General features: G+C 37.0%; 1 protein-coding gene and 1 long non-coding RNA gene across 2 annotated transcripts; both read right to left on the reverse strand.

Moving 5' to 3' along the window:
- Nucleotides 1-2,221: 2,221 nt before the first annotated feature.
- LOC136244098 (uncharacterized) lies at nt 2,222-3,010 on the reverse strand. Its single transcript, XM_066035615.1, has one exon. It carries the CDS (start codon nt 3,008-3,010, stop codon nt 2,222-2,224), a length of 789 nt encoding a protein of 262 aa, XP_065891687.1.
- A 1,672-nt stretch (nt 3,011-4,682) lies between these two features.
- LOC136244789 (uncharacterized) lies at nt 4,683-5,741 on the reverse strand. The gene is made up of 3 exons (XR_010695572.1): nt 5,101-5,741; nt 4,945-5,044; nt 4,683-4,891 (listed from the first exon to the last, which is right to left on the reverse strand). It is a non-coding gene; the product is annotated as an uncharacterized lncRNA (long non-coding RNA).
- Nucleotides 5,742-23,488: the final 17,747 nt, after the last annotated feature.

Genomic DNA, 23,488 nt, shown 5'->3' on the forward strand with positions numbered 1-23,488 from the left:
ACTGTGCATGAGAACTGAAGAGCAGAATAGGTGGATATATAGCCAACAATCATGGCTGGTATATTTTAGGACATAATGTCTAGACTTGTTATTTTTAAAAAATCACTAGTGTTGTAAACGCTACAAACAATTATTAGTGCCTGAATGTATTGGAATATTATTTATAAGTTACATCTTAATGTTAAATTACTGCATGCTTGTTGTGACACAAGTAATTTTATATTATTTTCTACCACTCAGTAAATATTCTAATAGAACAGTCACCATGTGCTCTAATAGAGCAGTCATACTAAATTACTCTAATAGAACAATCAATACCTTGATATCCATGAATGGCAATGCGAGGCAGACTTTGATTAATGCCAACATACTAGCCAGAATAATGCTAAGCTTTTGTGACTTTTATGAGCTCATGTTCAGGACAATCCCATGCATTAGCTGCATGATGCATGTGAGTGACTATATACATATGAACCCAGCTGCAGTATACACATCACTTGACATAATGCTTAATTGTTCTTTAAATAATGTCATATCCTCAATTGTAAAATTAATATCCACACATGCATGCATGCATATGGTATGGTATGTATATCATACCATGTATGCTAGGTATGTAACTCTTGCATGCATGAATGTGCAAGCAATGCAAGCAATAATAGACATGCATGCATGCCTGTGCTATCCATTATATATGTATGCATGGGTATATAGCCTCAGTATATGCAAGGAAAGCATATACTCTATTAAAACAATTAGCTATTAAGGGTATGTATTGCATACCACACATGCCAAAGATATGCCACTCATCAATATTCATGTGCAAACTATTAGGCATGCATTCATGCATGCTTGTGGTATCATGCTATGGATGGGTGTGTTGTTTAAGTTTGGAAAACTACAACTATATATTTACTATAATATTTCATACCATTATAAAGTGTGTTACGCACTCCAACTGTGGTATGTCAGCGTGACATACCATTGGTATGACCCGCTAAAAGTATGAAATGCATACTTTCGCGGGTGTAATACATACTTCGTTTTTAACAGTGCATGGATAGTTAAATTACATTCTCCACATCATTAGTTATGATCAAGCAGAAACTGTCAATGATTCTGTATTATATGTCTAAGCCTATGGTTTGACTCCATAATAGTAAGGCCGAAATGAACACTGCAAATACAGTAGATTGCAAGACGGTTGTCAATCATAAATTTCTTTGCTGGTGATATCACACCATTCGGATACTTCGTAAGAAATTTGAAATAGGCTTGCCGCCTATCATTGGTTGGTTTTTACATGAGTCCTGTTCAGAATTGCTGTACGACTGACAACCGACTTCCAATCTACTGTACTCAAGTACTTGCTAAGAGATCACATCATTCACGTGATGCATTTGTCATCAAGGAGTGACACAATAGAGACTATAGAGATTGATTGCCATAATTTCTTTGTCGAGATACTAACATTAGCGCTTTCATGCAGTGTGTAAAGCTTGTCAAATGGGTATATTACTACAAGCAGTTCAGTACTCAAGCGTTAATTCTAGATGGTACTTGAACAATAAAAAAACTATTATCAGCCCTGCATAAAAGTAATGCTTTCAAAAGTAACCTATGGAAAACACTCTATGGTTAGAAGAGCTATATACTTAAGCCTGATTCTGTTTGGAGGACAGTTTGTTGTTGCTGGAACAAGGAATTGAGTTTTGTGTGTTAACTATTCTGTTAATCTTTCACAAGTTTAATTGTTTGTATACTTTAGTGTGTAAAGTTCATAGTGTTTGATTTGCTTTCTTTTAGATCGACGACTGACCCACCCAATATTCCTGCTTTTACTGGTAACAGAGTACGCAAATCAAAGCCGATAGAAGCTCTAACATCTGCAATTACACATATGGCACAGGTGTTTATTTCTAATGCTACTACACCTACTACTACTACTGTTAGTGCTGGGACTATGAGTGCTGGAAGCGACACAAATACGCTTACAGGGATTTCACCAGCCAAACTGGCAGGTCTGAGGAGCAGCTACTTGGTACAGTTAAAGGATCTTCACTCTCTATATGAAAGTGGAGCTATTTCTGAAACTGAATTTCAAGAGCAGAAGGCTCCAATCTTGGATCACCTGAAGCGACTTGTACCAGAGTAACATGATGCCAACTACAGTGTATTATTGGTTTAAAATAAAAGATGTGATTAAAACCCTGTATGTTAATTAGACAATGTAACCTGCATGTTCAATGTAGCTTAGACAGTTATCAACACTAACTGAGTGGTATGCTGATAGTATAGCAGTTTTGGGTGATACAGCAGAGGTGTCATTTGCTTCCAGATAATGTTTAACTTCAGCAAACACCTCTTCTATAGGGTTCAGATCTGGAGAATACGCTGGCAAAAATTTTACAAGGGCTCCAACAGCTGTGAGAAGTTCGAACACTGGATCGATGTGGTGTATAGAAGCGTTGTCCATTACTACAATTGAATTGGGGTTTGTACCATTGAACGGCATAAGTAGTGGGAGCATACACCAACGAACAAAGTCCAAGAACACATCACCATCTACTGAACTTTCTGTAATGTATACATCCTCTACTCCATTTGTAGTAAGTACAGCTATGGAAGTGTAGCGTTTTCCACGTAGTGTGAGGGTGTAGTTTCTAGGGGGTTGTCCACGAACTCCATATCCATATTTTCTAAGGTGGTTCCTCTTGTCAAATCCGCTTTCATCTATCCATAGCATGAAGGATGGATCAAAAGCAGACATTTCAGCAATGAACTCTGCTCTTAAATTATCAGAACGTAAGGATGAAGTGATTTTTATCCACTGCCTACTGAAACCAAGGCAATGCAATGCCCTGCAGATAGTGGAGACGTGAACAATACGACCAGTATAATCAGCTAGCATTTGCTGTACTTCTTTGAGATAAATTCCAGGCTTAGAGGAAACGAGACTTATAAGGTACAGCTCTTCAAATTCACATAATACATGCAAACTCTGGACCATTTCTTTTCTCCATAGGCCGTACATCACCAGTTACGCGAAAGCGTTCAGCAAATCTGTACACCGACCTCTCACTGATCTGGAAGATTCTGGCAACCTGGCTTGTGGTAAAATTTAAAATAACGTTGAGCCAAACTATCCTCCACCTCAAGTCAGTGGAATATGCTTTTGGCATATCTATCCGGGCCAACTTCTTACTGTACACAATTTACGCGCGCAGTGTTTAAACTTGCATGTGTAAAAATTGATTTCATTGGCTAAAGCTTACGTAATGCAAGCTTATTTTTTGGACTGTCAACCGACTTGCAAAATACTGTATCTATATAGCTAACTACCAGTGATACAGAAAGTTGAGGTATGAAAATAAGCCTATAGCTATATATAGCCATATTGACCCGCATGCCGATTTCTGATGAAAAAAAACAACAGAATATCACAAAAATTAATAATGGCCTAATAAGTCTACTCAATATTTTAAATTATTTTTCTCTAAATCTGATAAAGCAATCAAGTATGATAATTGAAAATTTCCCCTTATGTATGTTAACTTGTGATCAACCTCACAAAGAAGAAGCAAGCTAAGTGTATAAGCCCTAAAGGTAGTCATATATAAGCTGGTTGCTGGGGACTCGCTAAATATGGTGGAAGCATGAAAATATTGAGATATTGAGGTATTTAATTGACAGGTTCACTTGCAGGTTACACACTGAAATGAGCTCATAAATGCTTACTAAGCTGTGCCACGCTTTAAGGCATTGTAGTAGTACACATGTACACAGTTCATTCTAAATGCAAGAACTGTCATAATTATGGTATACATTCGGCAGTTTTTAAAAGTTAAATTATTTCATAACAGTGGTCAGTCAATCATGGACTCATATATAGCTTGTGGGGAGAAAATTGTAAAAGGCTGAAAGACTATTGCTAAAGAAATTGTTACTGAGAAAGCATGGCACTATTCAAGCTATTTCAGGGGCTAAAAAAGAGGCTAGTTGTGGCTAAAAAGCTAGTTGTAAATGACTTTTGGCTAGTTGTAAATAGTGATTTGGCTAGTTGTAAAAGTCAGACCAAAAATAGCAAGCTGTGTTAAAGTCAAAAATTACATACATGTGCTGTGTATTTTTAGCTACAGGGATTTGACTAAAATTACCTCAAGATCCAGTCTTGAGATAGCCATTTTCAAAACTTTCCACTTGTGGTCCAATAAATTGCGACTTATAGTTATGGTCATTAATTTTCCCAGTCCACTACTGATATAAAATCATAGCCTTAAAATCTTATAAAACAGTAGTTTGACCTAAAGAATTGGCTTGTATATGTCACTGTAAATTTGTTTGCTATTTCCTAGTTTCAGGTCTCAGTCACTTATCTCAAATTGCTTCCAGATTTGATCTTGCCACAATTATGTTTCAACTAGGTAAATATGCTTCCACACTTCCCTGAAATCCCTTTAATCATTCCCTTCACTGAATCATAATTGTAGTGCATATTTCAGGTCATTGATTGCCTTGGCTTTTACACATACAATGCAATAGGACGGTACGTAGGAGTCTTTGGTTTGCACACTAAATTAGCGAAATTAACTAGTCTCGATTATAAAACCTTGGATTATTTTCAGTGTACAGCTAGAGTGATACAATGAACATTATAACATTCATTTGTTTAACAGGGGAACTGGTATTAAATTGTGAATTTTTTTACAAAATTATGCACAACAGCCACTGTATGTGCACATCTGATATTGGGTGCGATCAGCTAATTGAAAGGGAATAATTATACAAAGTATAATGTACAATTTTAGTACACAGTTAGTGACCCTATATATTGTACTGTCATTTGAGCAGGCATTCATCATCAGGTGCAGTGGTAATCCCAACACAATTCCTAATGTAATTTGAATGTATATGATATTACAAATAAATTCTTATTATCCTTACCAGTGATACCACAGATTACATTTTTCACAGCAAATCATGTCAACATTTGCACAGACAAAAGTGCAAGCATTACAAAACCACTCTATCCTTTTCCTATGAACTACACGAGTGCATATAACAGTCAACACAAGAAGTGATAAGCAGGCTGATAGTTACCTATCATTTCCAGATGTTGCCAAGCTTCGACTGAACACAAAGATTTCAACAATACTAATCCAGCACAATGGTCAATGATATAGTCTGGTATATAAGTCTTCAGATCTTGCAGCTGAATTTCATTGATATCTTTAGTTGGCTTTTTATTTAAGATCAACTCTAGGACATCTGTAAGACACACACGGTTGACTATTTGTGTTGTATGCATATTATACCCACCCTCACATTTATGTGTATACAAATCCACAAAGCTATACAACCACCATTATTGTATGCGTATTATTGAACACTATGTATACACACATGGGTTTTGTTATGTACATACATGCATCTACAGTAGTTTGTCTTCACTGAAGAGTACAAGTAACAGTTCACAAGTGGGCTAACTATAATATAGGAGGCAAAGTATCAAATAATCATGGTTGCATATGTATACAACAGTGAGTTCACTGAGTTGTCAGTACTGATTGCATCCATGCATATACTATAATATTGCATGGTTTAGAAGGAATTAACAGGCTTCGTTGATCATAGATATCATTTGTATAATCACATATCACAATAATTATTATCATTGATATCAATAACATCATTGATATGTGATACTGACCCCTTCTGAAATATAAATAATGCTATTTACAAAAAATTATATTACATTCTCATCCTGCTTGCATTTTTCTTCTGATGTCATCTCACTATTGACAAATAAAGACTGTTGTATTAACATTTTCTTAATTGAACTGGGTTTAGCTAGTTTAACAGTAGACTTCCTGGGACGTTTGCGTTGTGAATGAAATGGATTTTGTGGGATAATTTGTGACCGGGCCTGCGAAAACAGGGCATGTGGGAACAAACTACACCCCATCACACTATAGGTTATATTTCAGTGTAGAAACAGAATATTTGCATTCTGTAACTTGCATCATAAAGCCAAATAAATGCTTACTAAGGACTGAAACTTTCATTGCCATAGCATAATGGTATAAAAAGTTAAGAGTCAAAGACGTTTGAAAAAGTAGGCAAAAATCATGTGCCCACATGCCCTATTTTCGCAGGCCCAGTCACATTTTTGCTGTTACTGGAGTATTATTGATGTAGTGCATAGTAGTTGGAGATTTCATATAAATAATATTAATAGCTCTGCAAACATAGTTATTAACGGTCTTCAATATGTTAGTATCATTGCAATGTGATGCAAGTGACTGTAAAGTGGCAATATTCTTATGAGCATGTGATGCTGATGATGAAGTCTGATGTGTCAGAGAAGTCATTTCTTGTAATATTTTTGTGGTCTCATTCTGCTTCAGTTGTGCATCACTTGTGATAGTATGAGAGGTATTGTGTACATTATACATATTATACATATACATCATCGATCACTTGTGATAGTATGAGAGGTATTGTGTACATTATACATATACATCACTTGTGATCTTCTGCCAACAACTTTGTATCAAAAGAACTAGTGATGAATTTAGGTAATGAAACTGTAAAGCTCAATTCATGTTTATTCTTGATATTTACAGTTTCTGCTGCTGGTCCAGCAGCGCATCCAATTGATAGAGAGAAGAAAGATTTGGTTGTTGTTGACAAAACGAAGCTGTTAGATCCTATGACTGTCGTTTCAAATCATGGTAAACTGCAATGTTTTTGGTAAAATTTCACGCCTAGCTGTAAAGTTAGCTAAAGAAGCTTATTTCGGCCCTGAAGTTATGAAAAACTGTACCATCAAAGGCAAGTTCAATGCTTTGCCACAAGAGGAATTATCAGAGCTTAAACAGTTTTTAGAAAACCTTTGTATTCCTCGTTTATGTAGTTCCAAAATAGTATTTGAGTCATTATGGAAGACCTGCTGTAAAAGCATAGGACAGGCCTGCAAACAACTAAGAAATCCATGATATTAGAGTACAAGAAACATTAACTACTGTATTATAATTATCTATTCGTTATTATCCTGGAACACAGTTGTACATGTTTTATTGTTGACTAATTATAATGTTACACTTTCTATAATGTATTGTTCAGTTTTGTATGTCAATGACAGATGGCATGACGCCTGCAAATACAGGGCATGTGAGAACATAAAATTTGTACGTTTTCAAACTTTGATGGTTTATTTCATCACACTAAAGCCACCAGTTTTCAAACACATTTTCACATTTGTTTTGTTTTATAATACAGGTTACAGAATCCAGATATTTCATCCTAGTGTTGAGATATAACCCATTATGTGACCAGATGTAGGTTGTGCCCACATGTCCTATTTTTGCAGGTCCAGTCACTTATTGACCATTCGTGCATTGCTTAATGTATTGGTTGTACAATAACATTATCTCCTGCTTTGACTATTCAATTAATTTAACCATACGTTCAAAAATGCATGTTTGATTGCCATTGTATATCATACATAGCTTTTTAAATATTGGTAGTTCTTCCCATGTACTTTGACTCTGATTCCAGACCACATTTGTTGAAGATTTCTTGTGACAGCTGCAATATTATGTAGTCATTGTATGTCACTACAAGTCATAGTTACAGAGGTTTTAATAGTTCTTATGCAACAACAATAACAAGTGAAATCATGTGCACAAGATTTCAACCAATCAAATCAATTCATTTTTTGAACTTCAAACTAATTACCACAAGTGACTTCTGCTTTAAAGTTGTTGATGCACAAGAATTGTTAGAACCTCTGTATGAATATTGCACTCTATATACCTGTCACATCTTTGTCTTACCACATAAGCAATGGTGACTTCCATTGCAGTTGTACATGTTCAATCCAGACCAGCATATATGCATGTCACATGACTTGGAGGTAATTCTTGAGTCTCACATATGGAAACTGGTGAGTAGGATTCAAGAATGGAGATAAATACTTTAGTTTCACCTTCTCAAAAATTCTTGAATCCTTTTGAGGTGACTGTATCTTCTATCAGGCTCTGGGTTGTCCAACCACATGACAAAAAAATATTAGTATGTAGCTAGTTGCTAAGGCTAAAAGCTGCTGATGATTTTAGCTACGCCAAAATGTGTAGAAATATCAATAGGTATTCAGCTGAAGCTTGCCACAGCTGATAAGTAGGGTAAATAGCTCTGCTTCAATTGTAGTTTCTTCATTCTGATGAGTTGCTATTATCCAAGTCTCCTAGTACAGTATTCCAAATTCTCTTGCAAAGTAACAAATTATTTTCACTTCACAGAGTTCAAGTTGCCCTCAACTATGCATGATAATACAGCAAAGAAGTATATAAGAAGTATATAGACTATGTATGTTACATGTGACATTCTAAAGCCTGGTTACAATTTCATGTATAATTAAATATAATTTCATCTTAATAATTCCTTAGGAGATGCGTTATTCTTTTTAAAGACACTTATAAATAGGTTACCTTTCACAAGTGTGCAAACATGTACACTGTTAAAAAGGAGTAACCATTATTTCATGCCCTAGGGGAGTTCCAGTGTAGGGAGGATTTAACAACCCTGAATTTTAGTGGAGAGTAAGTAACACCATAAAATAGTAACAGCAATACTTTCCTTTACTCTATGTAATATGATGCTATCCCACCATAAACAGCTGGTAATTAAATCTCAAAAGGTGTACAATGAATGCAAAGATGTACATACAATTGCAAAAGGCTATAAACAGTATCCCTATAGTCTTTGCCAGCATATCATGGCTTGTAAAAATGAGCAGCCATGTGACTGTTTTTCAACTGCTGCATCCCTCATTGTTGACTATAATTTTGTTTCCAACTGTGCACATCTTTGATGAAAATGACAGTCTAATCTGATGTATAAATAGCATCACAATAAATGACCGTTGTGTAGTTGGTTACTTGTATCAACCGAAGCATCATAGCATGTCACAAATAGCTGAGCAAATATCACATCACTGATATTGTTGCCAACTGGTATAACTTTGTTTCCAACTGTTGTAAATGGTAGAGCAATAAAGAAATGTATGGTTAGTTACCTGTATCCACTGAAAGTACATCCCATACAGTTTTTGTCAATGCTGTTACAGTAATTGTTTTGAATTCCCCCAATGCCAGCATCATTGGTAACTAGTTGCAATCAACAACAGTATCGCTCATTATACCAGTAAAGCTATATTCACTTTGTAGTCAAAGTTAACTGATTTCTTGTGGCACCAGCAACATTTTTTCTACTAATCACATAGTGGTTTAATTTGCCATACATTAGTCCCAATAGTAGGAGTGCAATTAATCCCAAATCGCACGGCCTTGTTTCTGTAATTGCACTGTAAAGTAGCCAATAAAATAGCAGAATAACAGAAGCCTTTTAAGTGCAACAAGAAAGTGATATAATGAATAGCCAATCAAATAAGCTGACAATAGAAGCCTTTTAAGTGCAACATATGTAGACATTTTGAATAGCCAATCAGAATTGCTGACACGTGAAGCCTTTTAAGTGCAACAACAAATGATGTAATACAAAGATGGATGATGCAATCACCTGGTAGAAGTGAATGGCCACATAGAACTGGATAGGTGTGTACTACAAACCACGAAGGGTGGTCACTATGTGATTAGTAGGCAATCACACGCATTTTCGTGCAATTATGGAATAATTGTACTCGTAACAGCCAAAATTGCACTCGGCTTCGCCTCGTGCAATTTTGACTGTTACTCATACAATTATTCCCTAATTGCACTCAAATGTGTGTGATTACCTATACAAATTGATGACCAGTCACTGTATGGTAATGCACTCAACTTTAAAAAAAATAATTTTCAGTGACATTGATTATCTGTGCTAGCACACTTACATAAAGTTCTCACGCTTTAAGAAGTTGGCTAGTAGTAGCTGGCTTTAGTTTCTTTTTTTTCAAGTCTACAGAAAGTGATAGTACTTGTGATAGTAGTACTTCCTGCTGGGAACACCCAACGCTGCACTGGGTAATAATAAACTATCAATCATCATTATGATCAATCTAAAGTCCGTAAAATGATTATGATTATATTATATTGGATAGACAGCAATGTGCTGATATACATCCAATAATATAAATTGACTTATAAATGTTGGTCCAGGAGTTCGTCATAACTAGATGGTGGCAGCTCATTCCATTCTTTAGTAGTTCTGTAAAAAAAGAATTCTTGATAATGTTGGGTGTGTGATGGTGGTAATATAAAATGTAGTTGGTGGAATTGTCTGGTGGTGGAGGTCTGTGGCAAAAAGTATTGTGGCATTTGTATGGCTGGCTCTTGATGGTGAACAATTCTAATGTTGTACTCTTCTACTCACGTCTGTTCCTCTGCCATACCACAATAAGACACCTAAGTATCCACAAGCAATGGCGACTTTTGCTGGGAGTCGTAGTGTCGTACAGGTCACCCCGGTAGTACGTACAGCCCGGAATGTCACACGACTAGGAGATAACCGCTTCACCTGAAGAAACAGGCAAGCACGAGTAAACACAAAACGAGAAACACCTTTAGCACTACCTCTTTAGTTAAACATTTAGTAGAAAAATAAGGCGTTCTAGACTATACTCCACTGTACTCCGTTGTTAAAGAATACATCCTATGGTACTAATATTCTTAATGATGCGTTTACTTCAGTGTATATAATAAGTTAGATTGTATTTCAGTATTCTTGGATGACGATTCGTGACTCTGCAACTTCTGGCTCTGCAGGGTTGTGAGACACCTGTATGAAAGCAACAACAACATGTGGACACCCCAACAGATTAAGAAAGCTGCTGCTATCTATAGCTGTGTTCATATTGAATTTATTTGGTTAATAATCAATACATTAATTTTGAAAGGGACACGCCCCAAAAAGTACGTAAATGCTTAAAATGGTGTAAAACCACAGTGATTTTCGTACATTTTGAAGCACCCACAAGATTACGTAGTGATACCATTAATTACAGCAAATGCTTATTCTGGCTGCGATGTAGGCTTTGCTTTTCATTGTTAAGATCTGCAGTGATGTATTTGAAGGGTCATCGCTCTTCAGTTGGTCGTCCATCAACTACTAATATTGATCTGGCCTACTCCGAGGGTTGCTTGGAGCCTGGCGGCCTTGTTTGATTGCTGGTATTTCCAGCTGTCCAGCACTTTAACACCTAGTGCTGGGAGTGGTGGCAAGGGCAGTCCATCTAGCCCGGGAAAAAAATTACATAGTGATACCAACAAAAAACGGTCTGCTAATTACTCACATACCTCTAAGGAATACTCCACCTTATTTTCAAGACTGTAGCTGCAGCGGATACGTGGACCCAGCACTGTTTCTGAACCCGGTTCGTCATTTTGCCCAACGCGTAATGTATTGTGGGATTCACCCGTTACCAAGACTACCTTAAACTAATTTGTGTACATAAACAGTACTTCTGTAATTCAAGGGAATTGTACGAAGAGTTGTTGCCCCTCGAGCGGGCCATTCAGTACAAAGGCAAAAGTTTAGGAAAGCCGCTTCGAGAAAGTGTCGCATGAGTAACTTAGTTTAAAGCTGACTCACAAACGTATTCAGTGGCTATAGCCTCATTCATACAGTGTTTATAAGAATGCATATGCATGCATTACTAAGCTGAAACCTGGTGCATTTGGCTACATCCACAGTCTTCCAGAAAGGCTTTATGCCTTCCACCAGTTGTTCCTTTGTTGTAGGCTTAGCTTCACGTCGCATATATTCCTTAAACTCATGCCAGAGGCATTCAATTGGGTTACAGTCTGGAGACTCTGGTGGGGTCTTCCACCAGTTAACATCATTGTTAGCCATGAATCCAGCTGCATGCCGAGAAGTATGCTTCGGATCATTATCCTGCATGAATCTATGACCACCAGGATATTTGTCAGCAATAAATGGCAACAATGTGGAACTTAAGATTTGTATGTAAAGGTTGGCATCCATAATGCCTTCAAAATGCAAATCTTAGTAGGACTTTTAAGGCTAATCCCAGCCCACACATGCAGCTTCAAGGGATGTTTAGGTCTACGGGAAAACAAGCTGTGTACACCAAAGTGAAAAGTATTATACGTATTTAATACCTTGGTTTACTCTTTGGAGGACAATGTTGTTTGCGGTGACAAAAGCGCTTATGTGTTTCCAGCTGGACTGAACATTCGTCGCTCCATATAACATTCTAAAAATAGGTATATGGAAATCTACTATATCTGGATATATCTATACACAAACTCCAGTAAGTTTTAATATTCTCAATTCTAAATTCCTGGGTAATTTATCTGCATGCATGCAACTTGGGTAGCCAATTTTATATGAAAATACCATGATAAAACCTATAGCTAATTTTAAGTGTGTTACTATATGTGTTCTGTAGGTTCTGTTTCAGTAGCTCTGTAGGTGTAGGGATAGGCTAAACTTATTTTATAGAACATCTTAGAGTGTGGTGGATGGGAGCTGGTGCCAACTAGGGCTGGTTCTTCTTCCTTTTAAATAAAATAAGGTATACAATGTATAATTATTATACTAAGACATTATAGCTATAAGTAAGCTGCATATTATCAGGTATATAGTCACATTCTTATAATGTTAGCACCAGCTACGTACGTACGTACGTATATAGCTACACCTCAAATCCATCCTCTGCTTCATCAATGTTAGTAAGTGCCCATCGCAATCTTTTCTCCTTGTTCCTATCCCTTATCAATTGGCAGTACGCACTGCCGCGGTACGTCCATCCCAATTCCTTTCTGCATCGTATGATTGTTGATAAGGACATTAGGTGTCCTTCGCTTGCCAGCAAAACTTGAAGTTGGGCCGCCGTAGTTTCGTCATCTTCTTGCATTCGCTGCTCGGTCATCCTCCTCGAGTTTTCTGAGATTTTTGATGGTCTTCCACTCCCTTCTTGCCTCCCCAGGCATCCACTGGCTGTATATCGCTTTAAAAATCTCCATATATTTACTTGGTGAACAAGCAATCCCTCAGCTGCAAGTATCTTCTCAATTGTTGGGGCAGCATATCCACTTTGCTAATGGGCAATAATTCGCTGCTTCTCGTACACGGTCAACACCATTCCTTATACTCCCGCCAAATCACTGATTCCAGGGAATCCCCTAGGAATTAGTTTTATTACAGTGAGGCAGACATAGCTAGCTACTATGTACGTATATTCGTATGTAAGCAACTCTATAATCTACTGATGAACAAAGGCAGTTAAAGTGCGTAAATCAGATTTACACATGGTATAACAATAAAAAGTAGCTATGAAAGTTCTGTTGCGCTTCGCAGGGCCGGCACGCGGTGAGCTTGCACATAATCGGTGAATAGTGTAGTGACCTGCAAGGAAAAAAAAAACAATGTAACTACTAAGCATTTAAAACTGCTATCAAATAGTACATACGTAGACTATACATACAATGAAAGCGAATAACCAACAACGTAAATAAATGAGCAGCTACGTGCGTACGTGAATAATTACGCATCGCGTAGCTACCTACGATTATTTACGTAGGTCGTAGTCATCAACTAAATCGCATACTTTATTACACAAGTAGTACGATCCTGAATACAGATGCTTGTTGTCGTTTTACAATTGTAAAAACGCTACAACGTGATTACAAAATGTTGCTTTTTTTTACGCATACCGTATATATACACCGCAAAATTTCAATGGTGAAATGTGTAGATAAATAATTTATTGGAGGAAATTTCTGCTTTTAAATAGCCTCAAAAGTCAAACAGAAAATAATTGTGGTTAACACACACTCCCATAATGAATAGGTGTTAAATCATTTCATAATTACTTGCTGGATTAATTTCAATTGTTATTAACATTCTAGCCACCTATACACTAACTCTACAACAGTGTACTGAGTGTGATAAAAGGAGAACGTTTTTTTTTTTAAATATATATATATATAAAAATTATATTATATCCTGTATACCACCCTCTACTATGCCAAAACTTGGAGAGTGATACTTAACCATCAAATATCAGTGTTACAGGTTTGCTATACAACAACCTCTTGTTATTATAAATTGTCCATGGCGTATTTCAAAGAATTTCCAATGGTGATTTTATTCTACTAGTTCTGCCTACTAATTGACATTCCTGAACTTCTAGAGGAAAATTGCTTGTCTTTAAATTCTGTTGATTAGCACCTGAGCAATAGCAGGATAGTCAGCACGTTCTCTGCATACAGAGTGCCATAGTATTTCAGGCTCTAAATGTCTGTGTATAAAAATGAGACCATGGAAAGCATTTACCAATGAGATGCCCTGAATTCAAGGTGTGGACAAGTGTCTTGATTATAAAGGTGTTATGATTTTAGGGTGGTGTGTGCATAAAAATGGGACCACAGACAGTGTCATCTCAGCAGATAACATGTGCATACCTTAAATTTAAGCACATGTAAATGTAAGCACACATAAAAATACAAATGGGACCACAGACAACATACATATGTGACAAGGTAATAATAATAACCAGCAACTAAACACAGTGGAACCTATTCTATTATGAAAGGCCACCTATCTATAGTGTCCAATCTCAACTTCTTCAAAAAAACATAGTCTAATGCAGCCACCAGTTTATTAAATTGTGAACCACCTTAGACAACACACATAGAAGTTAAAGAGAGTTCATAAAGTACTGTAGAAAGATATGGAGTAGTACTGTAAAACTCTATCTAATCCAAAACAGCCAAGCTGTAAAAAAACAGTACGGCCCTCAAAAAGGCTATGGTGAAAAAAGATGTGAAATCCAAGGTGGTGGCCAAGAAATGGCTGTGATGGTAGGTTAATGGTAAAAATTTTAATAATGACAATTCAGATGAATTTTTGTGCCACTTGGTCTTGGCAAAAAATTCGCCTAAATTGCCGTTATTAAAATTTTTACCATTAACCTACCATCACAGCCATTTCTTGGCCGCCACCTTGGATTTCACATCTTTTTTCACCATAGCCTTTTTGAGGGCCGCGCTGTTTTTTTTTACAGCTTGGCTGTTTTGGATTAGATTTCATTTCTTTTTGTATTTGTATACCCCAAAGCTGGCCTATGGCCAGCTTTGGGACTTTTTTAACCTGTCTTTTCTTTCTTTACCACAGGAAGAAGAAAAGGTGAAGCAGATGTACTTTAAATATTTCTGATTTTATCAGTAAATGTACAAATTATATATATAATACATTTATTTATCACAGAACTCTCCATGGTGGTTTCTTTGTAACTGAACACTCTACAAGGTGACTTTTTCTTGCTGCTCTCTCTACAGGGTGAATGTTTGTAGCTGAACAATCTACAAGGTAATTTCTTCTAGCTGATCTCTCTACAGGGAGATTTGTTTGTAGCTGAACTCTCTACAGGTGATTTGTTAGCAGCTGAACTCTCTACATGATGCTTTCTTTGTAGCTGAACTCTCTACAAGGTGACTTCTTCTAGCTGATCTTTCTACTGGGAGATTTGTTTGTAGCTGAACTCTCTACAGGTGATTTGTTTGCAGCTGACCTCTCTACATGATGGTTTCTTTGTAGTAGAACTCTCTACAAGGTAACTGATGAGACACAAGGTCACTGGTTTGTAGCTGAACTCTCTATATGATGGTTTCTTTGTAACTGAACTCTACAAGTTGACTTCTTCTAGCTGATTTTTCTACAGGTGATTTGTTTGCAGCTGAACTCTCTACATGATGCTTTCTTTGTAGCTGAACTCTCTACAAGGTGACTTCTTCTAGCTGATCTTTCTACAGGGTGACTTGTGTGTAGCTGATCTCTATACAGGTTTCTTGTTTCTAGCTGATCTCTTGAATTCTTTTCAGGGTGACTGTTCTATTAGGATGACTTCTCTATTAGAGTATCTCAATCTTGCACTTGCTGCACCAAGTTGGATTTCGTGTTATAACTCCGTGGCTTTAAGTCTGATTCTTCTACACCATTGAAGAGCCTTTCTAAGATGATTACTCCATCTGTACAACGATTTTCAAAGCATTATCCCAAGCTGTTTTTCTGGTAGGCATGGCAAGTAATCGTTTTTTATTAGCTAATCTTGATTGCGTAATTGTTACACACTGTTGGTTTTTTTGTTGTATCTTCCTGGTTTTTAGCTCTATTTCTTTCAAACCACAAAAGGTTTGAGGTTCAATAGTTAACCTATTCACCCACCGATTTTCAGCTTCTTCCCATATGCGGTTTACCCTGTAGGCGTGACAACATATTGGTGTTATTTTTCGTGAATAATCGATCATAACTCTTTTCCTGTTTATCGTATCCGAGCCAAAGTTGGTACAGAGATGCGCCTTTATACCCCGCTTCAGTGTTCCAAATTTCAAGGCAATCGGATATGGCGTTCGCGTTTTATAGCAGTTTTTGTAAGTGTGCGAAAAGAGGAAGAAAAATAAGAAAAAAAAACAAACAAAGAAACTAAGCCAATTTTTGAAGTCGCATATCTCGTGAACGCTTGAAGTGATTTCGCTAAAATTTGGAATGTAGCTATGCTCTGGCTTCACTCCATCTCTAAGCAGTTGTCACTGAGGGAAGCTAGTCTGGTCTTATCCTTTCCTCTAAGAAGGGTTCCACTGTACTGTATATACAAGCTTACGCAAGAAGTTAAAAGATACAGAAGATGTACTCTAATCTCTTGAGCCTGCCTGGCATGATTTTGGTAGGCATCTCCCACTACCACCCAGCAAAGATCTTACTCTTGTACTGAAGATGAATCGTCGTTGCATTAGTTGCTTGAAGAATAGGCTTCTTTAAGGTGGTGAGAGACCTTGCTGGATGATAGTAGGAAAGACCATTCCAATCACAAGCCTTGGTGATGCTGGGATGAAGATCTAATATTTGCATTCTGTAACTTGCATCATACTGCCAATTAAATGCTTACTATTGCTATAGCTTAATGCTACAAAAAGTTATGTACGGTGAAAGTTTGGAAAAGTAGGCAATAATCATGTGCACACATGCCCTATTGTCGCAGGCCCAGTCACATTTAAATAGTATGACGGTGGTCAAACAACATGTATAGGCCAGCGCCACCTTCTGGCCAAGTACACCGAGATATGTTTAAGTCATTAGCTAAGATCCATTGGTCACCTATCCTATGCAGGCTTGTGTAGTGACCACAAAGCACTAGAACCATGGTGATGAATAGTGCTATGTAATGTGTACAAGTAGCTAATTAACAGTTATAGCTGAATCCTGTACATGAGACACCTGTATGACTTTTTTCTGGAAAGCTCCATCATCTGAAAATGCAAAAATTTTTAATGCTACTACTATGACTTCACTAGCTGAATAAAGTTTTTCCCTTTGTTTCATTTGCCCTCCACAAGTGTGGTATAGGAAGCCTGAGGGCATATCCCATTCCTCAGCAATTGTAAACAATGTATTCAAAGAAATATTCATTGTATCATCTGGAACAGGCAAATGTAAGACATAATTTTGTTGTCTTCGTGAGTAATTGTAATCACGTGAACAACAACGATAATTCCACTGCATGTTTAATACAGTTTTGATATCAACTTCAGTGCATACGTTTGCTAATTTATAAAGAATTCACTAACATCCTGTTGAGCGGCACTAAATTGGTCATCAGTCGCCCTCCTGACATCTAAAGATAGCAAGTTGGTTTTGTACAATAATCAATCTATAATTGCTTAATAGGAATTAATGAACTAGATTGCAAAGATACCCTCAATACACGACATTGTAACAAGCACTGTAGTACAAAGTTTGAAGTCGATCACAGCAGAACTTAAGCTTTTGATTCCTCTGGGATCAAAATTTATCAAGTGAAGACCTGACAGCTTAGTTACTCTAGACATCGCAACATAACTGTGACCGCAAGTAAAAATAGTGTTACCAATGTCTCATGATATCGAAAGGCATCCAATAGGTCATTCTTGGAAGCATTGAATGCATTCATGTATGTTTAATGATCTCCAATAAGACTAGCAGTGTCTCGCCAGGGTTTAAATAACAACAGCATGGCATAAAAATATTTTTCTGGTTCTTGTTGAGGGTTGTATCTAAAGCGATTGATTAAATAAGGCTTTTGGCATTTTTTAAGAAAACAGTCAAGCATGGGGTAACATAATTATGTTGTCACTTGGCTGTTGTTTGACCATATCGTGCCATGCAAGGAAGTCGCTGAGGCTCATATTTTCTAGTTTGGCAGGCCTGTTAGGGTAATATGTGTGGCTAAAACAGAGTTTCGTAGATGATATACATGAAAACTCTGGTAGATCCAGGCATCGCTTGTAGTACACTGTAAAAGTTAATTTAAATTGTTCAAGAATTTTTGTTTCATCTATGTTACCTTTACATTAAACTTTTCTAAAGCAAGATGGTCTCCTAATTGTAGTTCCCGGTCTACAACTTTGGTAGACCATGTTAACTAGTTGCCTAATATTTGGACAGTGAGAGGAAAGTTGACACAAATAAAGTAAAATGGAGCCACACGCATTTGTATCTACATGACATTCTCTATGGTGATTCAGTAATTGGGGATCATGACTTTCCGGCTTTGTGCAATCATCTATGTGATGTATGTAGTGTCTAGCCTGCTCAGGAGTAATTGAACCTATGCTCGTATACCTGTTGTAATTTCTCAGTGACCTCAGTTGCAGGCGACAATTTAAAAAGATCCGTTGAACATTCCCAAGTAGTCCCCTTGTTGTCACTGTAGGTATATGATGGAAATTTACTGTGTAACAGTTTTCCATCATTATCAAAAGCTTCATGTTGATATGTGGTTTCAGGGGAAAAGGCTTCAGTGTGGGTAGTATGCAAATCCTGTCCAACAAATAATTGTAGCATTTCATCACAAGAATGCACATCATCCATTTCACACAGAAGTGCTAAAACATGATCTCGAAGTTTTACAAAGGTGTTTATAAACTGTTTTTATGTACATGTAAAGACTGCTTAACCATGTGATCTGCAGTGGCATGCTTAAAAGCAAAATTCTTTCCAGGAAGCTTTTTGATTAGCTTAGAAACAAACACAGCAATGCTGGAAGGTGTTTGGTTTCAGAATTTATTGTATTATTTGGTGATGGCACATGCAACTAATCTGGCAATTTGACGCTTACCAGCATGCTTCCTGTATAACTGACAACGCCTAACTTTGTTTACTTCATGGTTTCAAAAATACAACTGACAGAGCCTGGCTTTGTTTACTTCATGATTTTGATAGTATAACTGACGGCACCTTGCTTTGTTTACTTTATGATTTTGATAGTATATCTGACAGCGCCTGGCTTTGTTTACTTTGTGATTTTTGAAGTATCTAAATAAATTTTCACTTTTACGAGCAGAAGTGTTGGAATGATACCTATTGCGTGCTTTTCTCTTGCAAGGAGAATGATGGGAATAATAATATCTTTGGCTTTTATGTTTTTGAGCTTGCTTGTATTCTTATGCTTGAGATAGAGGTTCAGCTATAGAGTAGTACTGCGAAGGTGTTGGATGGTGAGACATGGGTTCACTATCACTACAACACTGCGAAGGTGTTGGAGGTTGAGACATGGGCTCACTATTGCTACAATACTGTGAAGCTGTGAGAGTTTCAGATATGGGATCACTATTACAATACTGTGGGGTGGTTGGAATTTGAGAAACAAAATGGTGTGAAAGTGTTGTACCCACACTACATGATTTAACAAATGCTTTGCTCCTTTTGCGCATATTGTGGCCACAAGAACAAATTTTCACTCTGATGGAGACTTGTTTTAGACAAACTGGACAATGCAAAAAAAGGTGTGGATGGGCCTGGATTTAGTTCCAAGTCACCACAAGCAAAAAGGACCAGAGCTATAAATGGCACAAATAACAAGATATGTACACAAAACATATTTATCAAAAAAGTAATCTTCAAGTAGACTGCTGTGTTCAGACAATCCATTTCATATCCGTCTTTCTCAAAGGTAAATGGGTTTTGGCAAGAATGCCTCAGAGTGAACATTCAAATAATGTGATTATTACTGGTTTTCTCTTCCCAACTTGATGTTTGGCTTTATTTTGTACGGTTAGTTATTCATCACATAACAATTCCTCCAATAGGCTGTGTATATTGAAACTGAACCACTGGGGTTGAATGCACCGTTGAATTAAGCATAAGAAAAGAGTTAGATCGGCACATATGTTTCATTGATAACCCCACAAAATAGTTTCCCTGTACAAAACATATGCGCTCACGTGTGCGAGTCATACGTCTAGTACCCAGATTTTAAGTATGTTTTTAAATTATGGCATATCAGTGTGGACAGTGCAACAGTAAGCCTTCTGTGCTGTAGTAACTATTTGTTTCATAATTATGCTGTTGTCCTAGAATGGCACAATTTTCAGGCAACCAGCTGCAGCATGAATCCAGTAGCACAAACAATGTAGCTATGAAACTGGTGTTGCGACCGATGTTTCACGTTAGTGCATGTTTGTTTAATTGAAGGTTAACTTCAGTGCCGGCTTATTCTTTTACAGGTCTCAGTATCATCATGCTGACATACAAGAAATCATCACTATTTTTAGTAATGATAACATTGTTGTATGTTTACCATATGGCAAGAAATTTTCATGGCCATCTTATCAGTGAAATTTGAATATTGTGTAAGTTGTGTTGAACAACCCCAGCTCATATACGTGGTCACTGGCAAACCACGAACCACATTCGAGCAATCCATTACAAAATTTTGTTGCACCATCTATGTGAGCATAATACTTAATGAAAGCCACAACACAATGTAGGTGGTAGGTGGTAACCCCTAAAAGCTTGTTACCTTTTGTATTCACCTTACCATTGTGGTTCATCTATTAAAAATTAAACAGAGAATTGGTAAAGCACCTTTCGCTAGTGACTTTGTTCTTCACACTTTGTTTATAAGGCGTCTGGCGATTTATTAATGCACGTATGGGGTGTGGCACTAAATGGAATCTAAAAGATTTCTGTTTAAAATGCCAACCCTAGGGTCTGCACGCTGTCACATCTTGTTTATCATACATTATAGTTTGTGTCCACATTGTGTCTTTAAAAGTTATTGTAGGGATTAGAGGTTTGGTCTAGGAAAATACGCGTATGGGAAAACTAGAATTGAATGTCAGTGATAGATGGACTGTACAAACAGGGCTATTTTGACCGGTATAAAATGACAGTAGGTGTAGCATAAGGAGAGAAATAAAGTGAAATACGCCAATTTATTTTGCGAGGCCTACTTTTTTATTTTAGCCGAGGTCGCAAGAAAACTATGATGATGACGACTCCTAAAGATTTTTATATCACATAATGCAACACAAATCTATTGAGAGATGTTGCATAATCCAGAACTAATATTGCAAAACCGGCGCTACACGTAAATAACTCACAGCAGTGGCCGCACGTCTTTTAATTGGGCGTTTTCTTTTCTCCTTCTACCTTGTGAACAATTGCCAATCCATCAACTATGCAAGCAGATGACAAAGAGATGAATTCAGATGCTGGAACATTCTTTTGTCATTCTCTGGATAGTATGGACTTTGCTGTTTTCCTAGGTAAACCATCAGTTGTACCAAAAGACTATGACAAGGGACCTAGCAGAAACTTTCATGTCAAGTTGTCTAGTCTGAGTAGGGATGCGCCGATTTTGCCAGCAAAATATTTGGAAAAATATGTTGGTTAAAGCAAAAAGCAAAATGCTGGAAAAATAGGTGGGAAATTGGAAAAATGGGCACCAAGGAATGGCAGTTTAGCACATTTTGTATGAAAAAGATCGAGATACTATAATAGAACAGTCACACATAGTATTAGGACAACATATGCTCATAGGAAATGGTGACTAAAGATACTCTAATAGAGCAGTCACTATGTACGAAATATTCTAATAGAGCAGTCACACATGCTTGTAAGCTTGAGATATTGCAATTAATTTTTACTGATGCTCAGCAAAATAGAAAAATTTCGAGCAAAATATTGAGCAAAATAGGTAAGAAATAAAAATTGCTGGAAAGAATAATATAGGACCTGTGCACTCACCCGGAACATAAACAGGCAATGGATCTTCATCTAACGTTAACTTCTCTTCTTGTCTTTCTGAATAGCTGGGCACAGTGGTTTGTTTGGCTCTGGTCCAAACATCTTTGGTTGAACAATGATGCCATTAACTCTGTGAAGTTGTACCTTCTCCATATTTTCAGGCAGCATAACTTCATCTGTCGCACCAGAAATCTTAAGCAGACACAGAGTAGTTTCATTTTCTTCGACTTTGGTGTATGACATACCATGCCCAAGCCTGTTTAAAATTTTGTATTCAATACCACACCTCGTCACATATAATCTGATGCCATAGATTTATTGTAAGTAAATAAATAAATAATATACATATTATGTAAATAAACTTCAACTGTAGTTTAAAAATTTTTTTGTCAGTACGACCTGACATTCATGACATTGCAGACATGATGAGGACACCATTTGTCAAGAAAATGTCAAGCATTCCAGCTATAATGGTGTATACTAGAACTCAGGTGTACTCAAATGTGCATATAGCTAGGTAGATGCTTACCTCCACAGCCGAACACAGCTAATAGATATGGCAACATAATTATTACTCTGGGATCATTATTTGTTGACAGTAATTCAAGCCAGATTATACCTAACATAAGACATGATATATATAAGAACCTTGCCATGCTCTTTCCTTATGTCACTATAATGGAAGAAGTTTGTGGCGGCAGGGAACTTCAATAGTCAGCCATACTTACAGTACTTGAAATATATTAACGATTTAATGTATCGCACGTGTATAAAAATTATACAAACTGTACAGATATAATGAGCGTATATAAGGAGAAAAGAGTTGTAGTGAAGGCTAATGCAAACAGTCAGAGACCCGTAGTATTACTATTGACTAAAATAGTGCTCTAACAGCAAACGCATCTCTGTGTTTGCACATCTTTGAGAATTCCACAGAAACCATGATCAAAAGAAGCGGAACATATGCATAAAACTCTAAAGTTAGGCAACTGTAAATTTACACCTACGTACGACAGATAAATGCAAAGGGTAAAACCTGTTAATCTTCGTCTTTTGACTACCTATCAATCAATTAATATACAAGTAACTCGGGAGTCCCTGTATGTCTTTCTGAATAAAATAGAGCATTCATTACCTATTTTGCAAGATTAAGGTGCTACTCATCACATGAACATAATTAATATTTGACTCAACCCTGGTTTTCAATATGGTACATTCACTTAACACGCTAATTAAGCTTCAAAAACGTAGCAGTCTTGTATGTAGACTACCCAACACACAGCTCTCGGCGTACGGCTCAGCTTTAATTAATCTGGGTCAAATCTAGGTCTGGATTGCTATCCGGGTCACCAGGTCATCCGGGACAGCAATAGTTACCCAGTTTCAATGCTGTAATGCACCAATCAACGGTAAGCCTTAATACCCACCAGGACTAATATTTGAGGATAAAATTAAG

This window comes from Dysidea avara, chromosome 14 (assembly GCF_963678975.1).
Source record: "Dysidea avara chromosome 14, odDysAvar1.4, whole genome shotgun sequence".
Taxonomy (NCBI): domain Eukaryota; kingdom Metazoa; phylum Porifera; class Demospongiae; order Dictyoceratida; family Dysideidae; genus Dysidea; species Dysidea avara.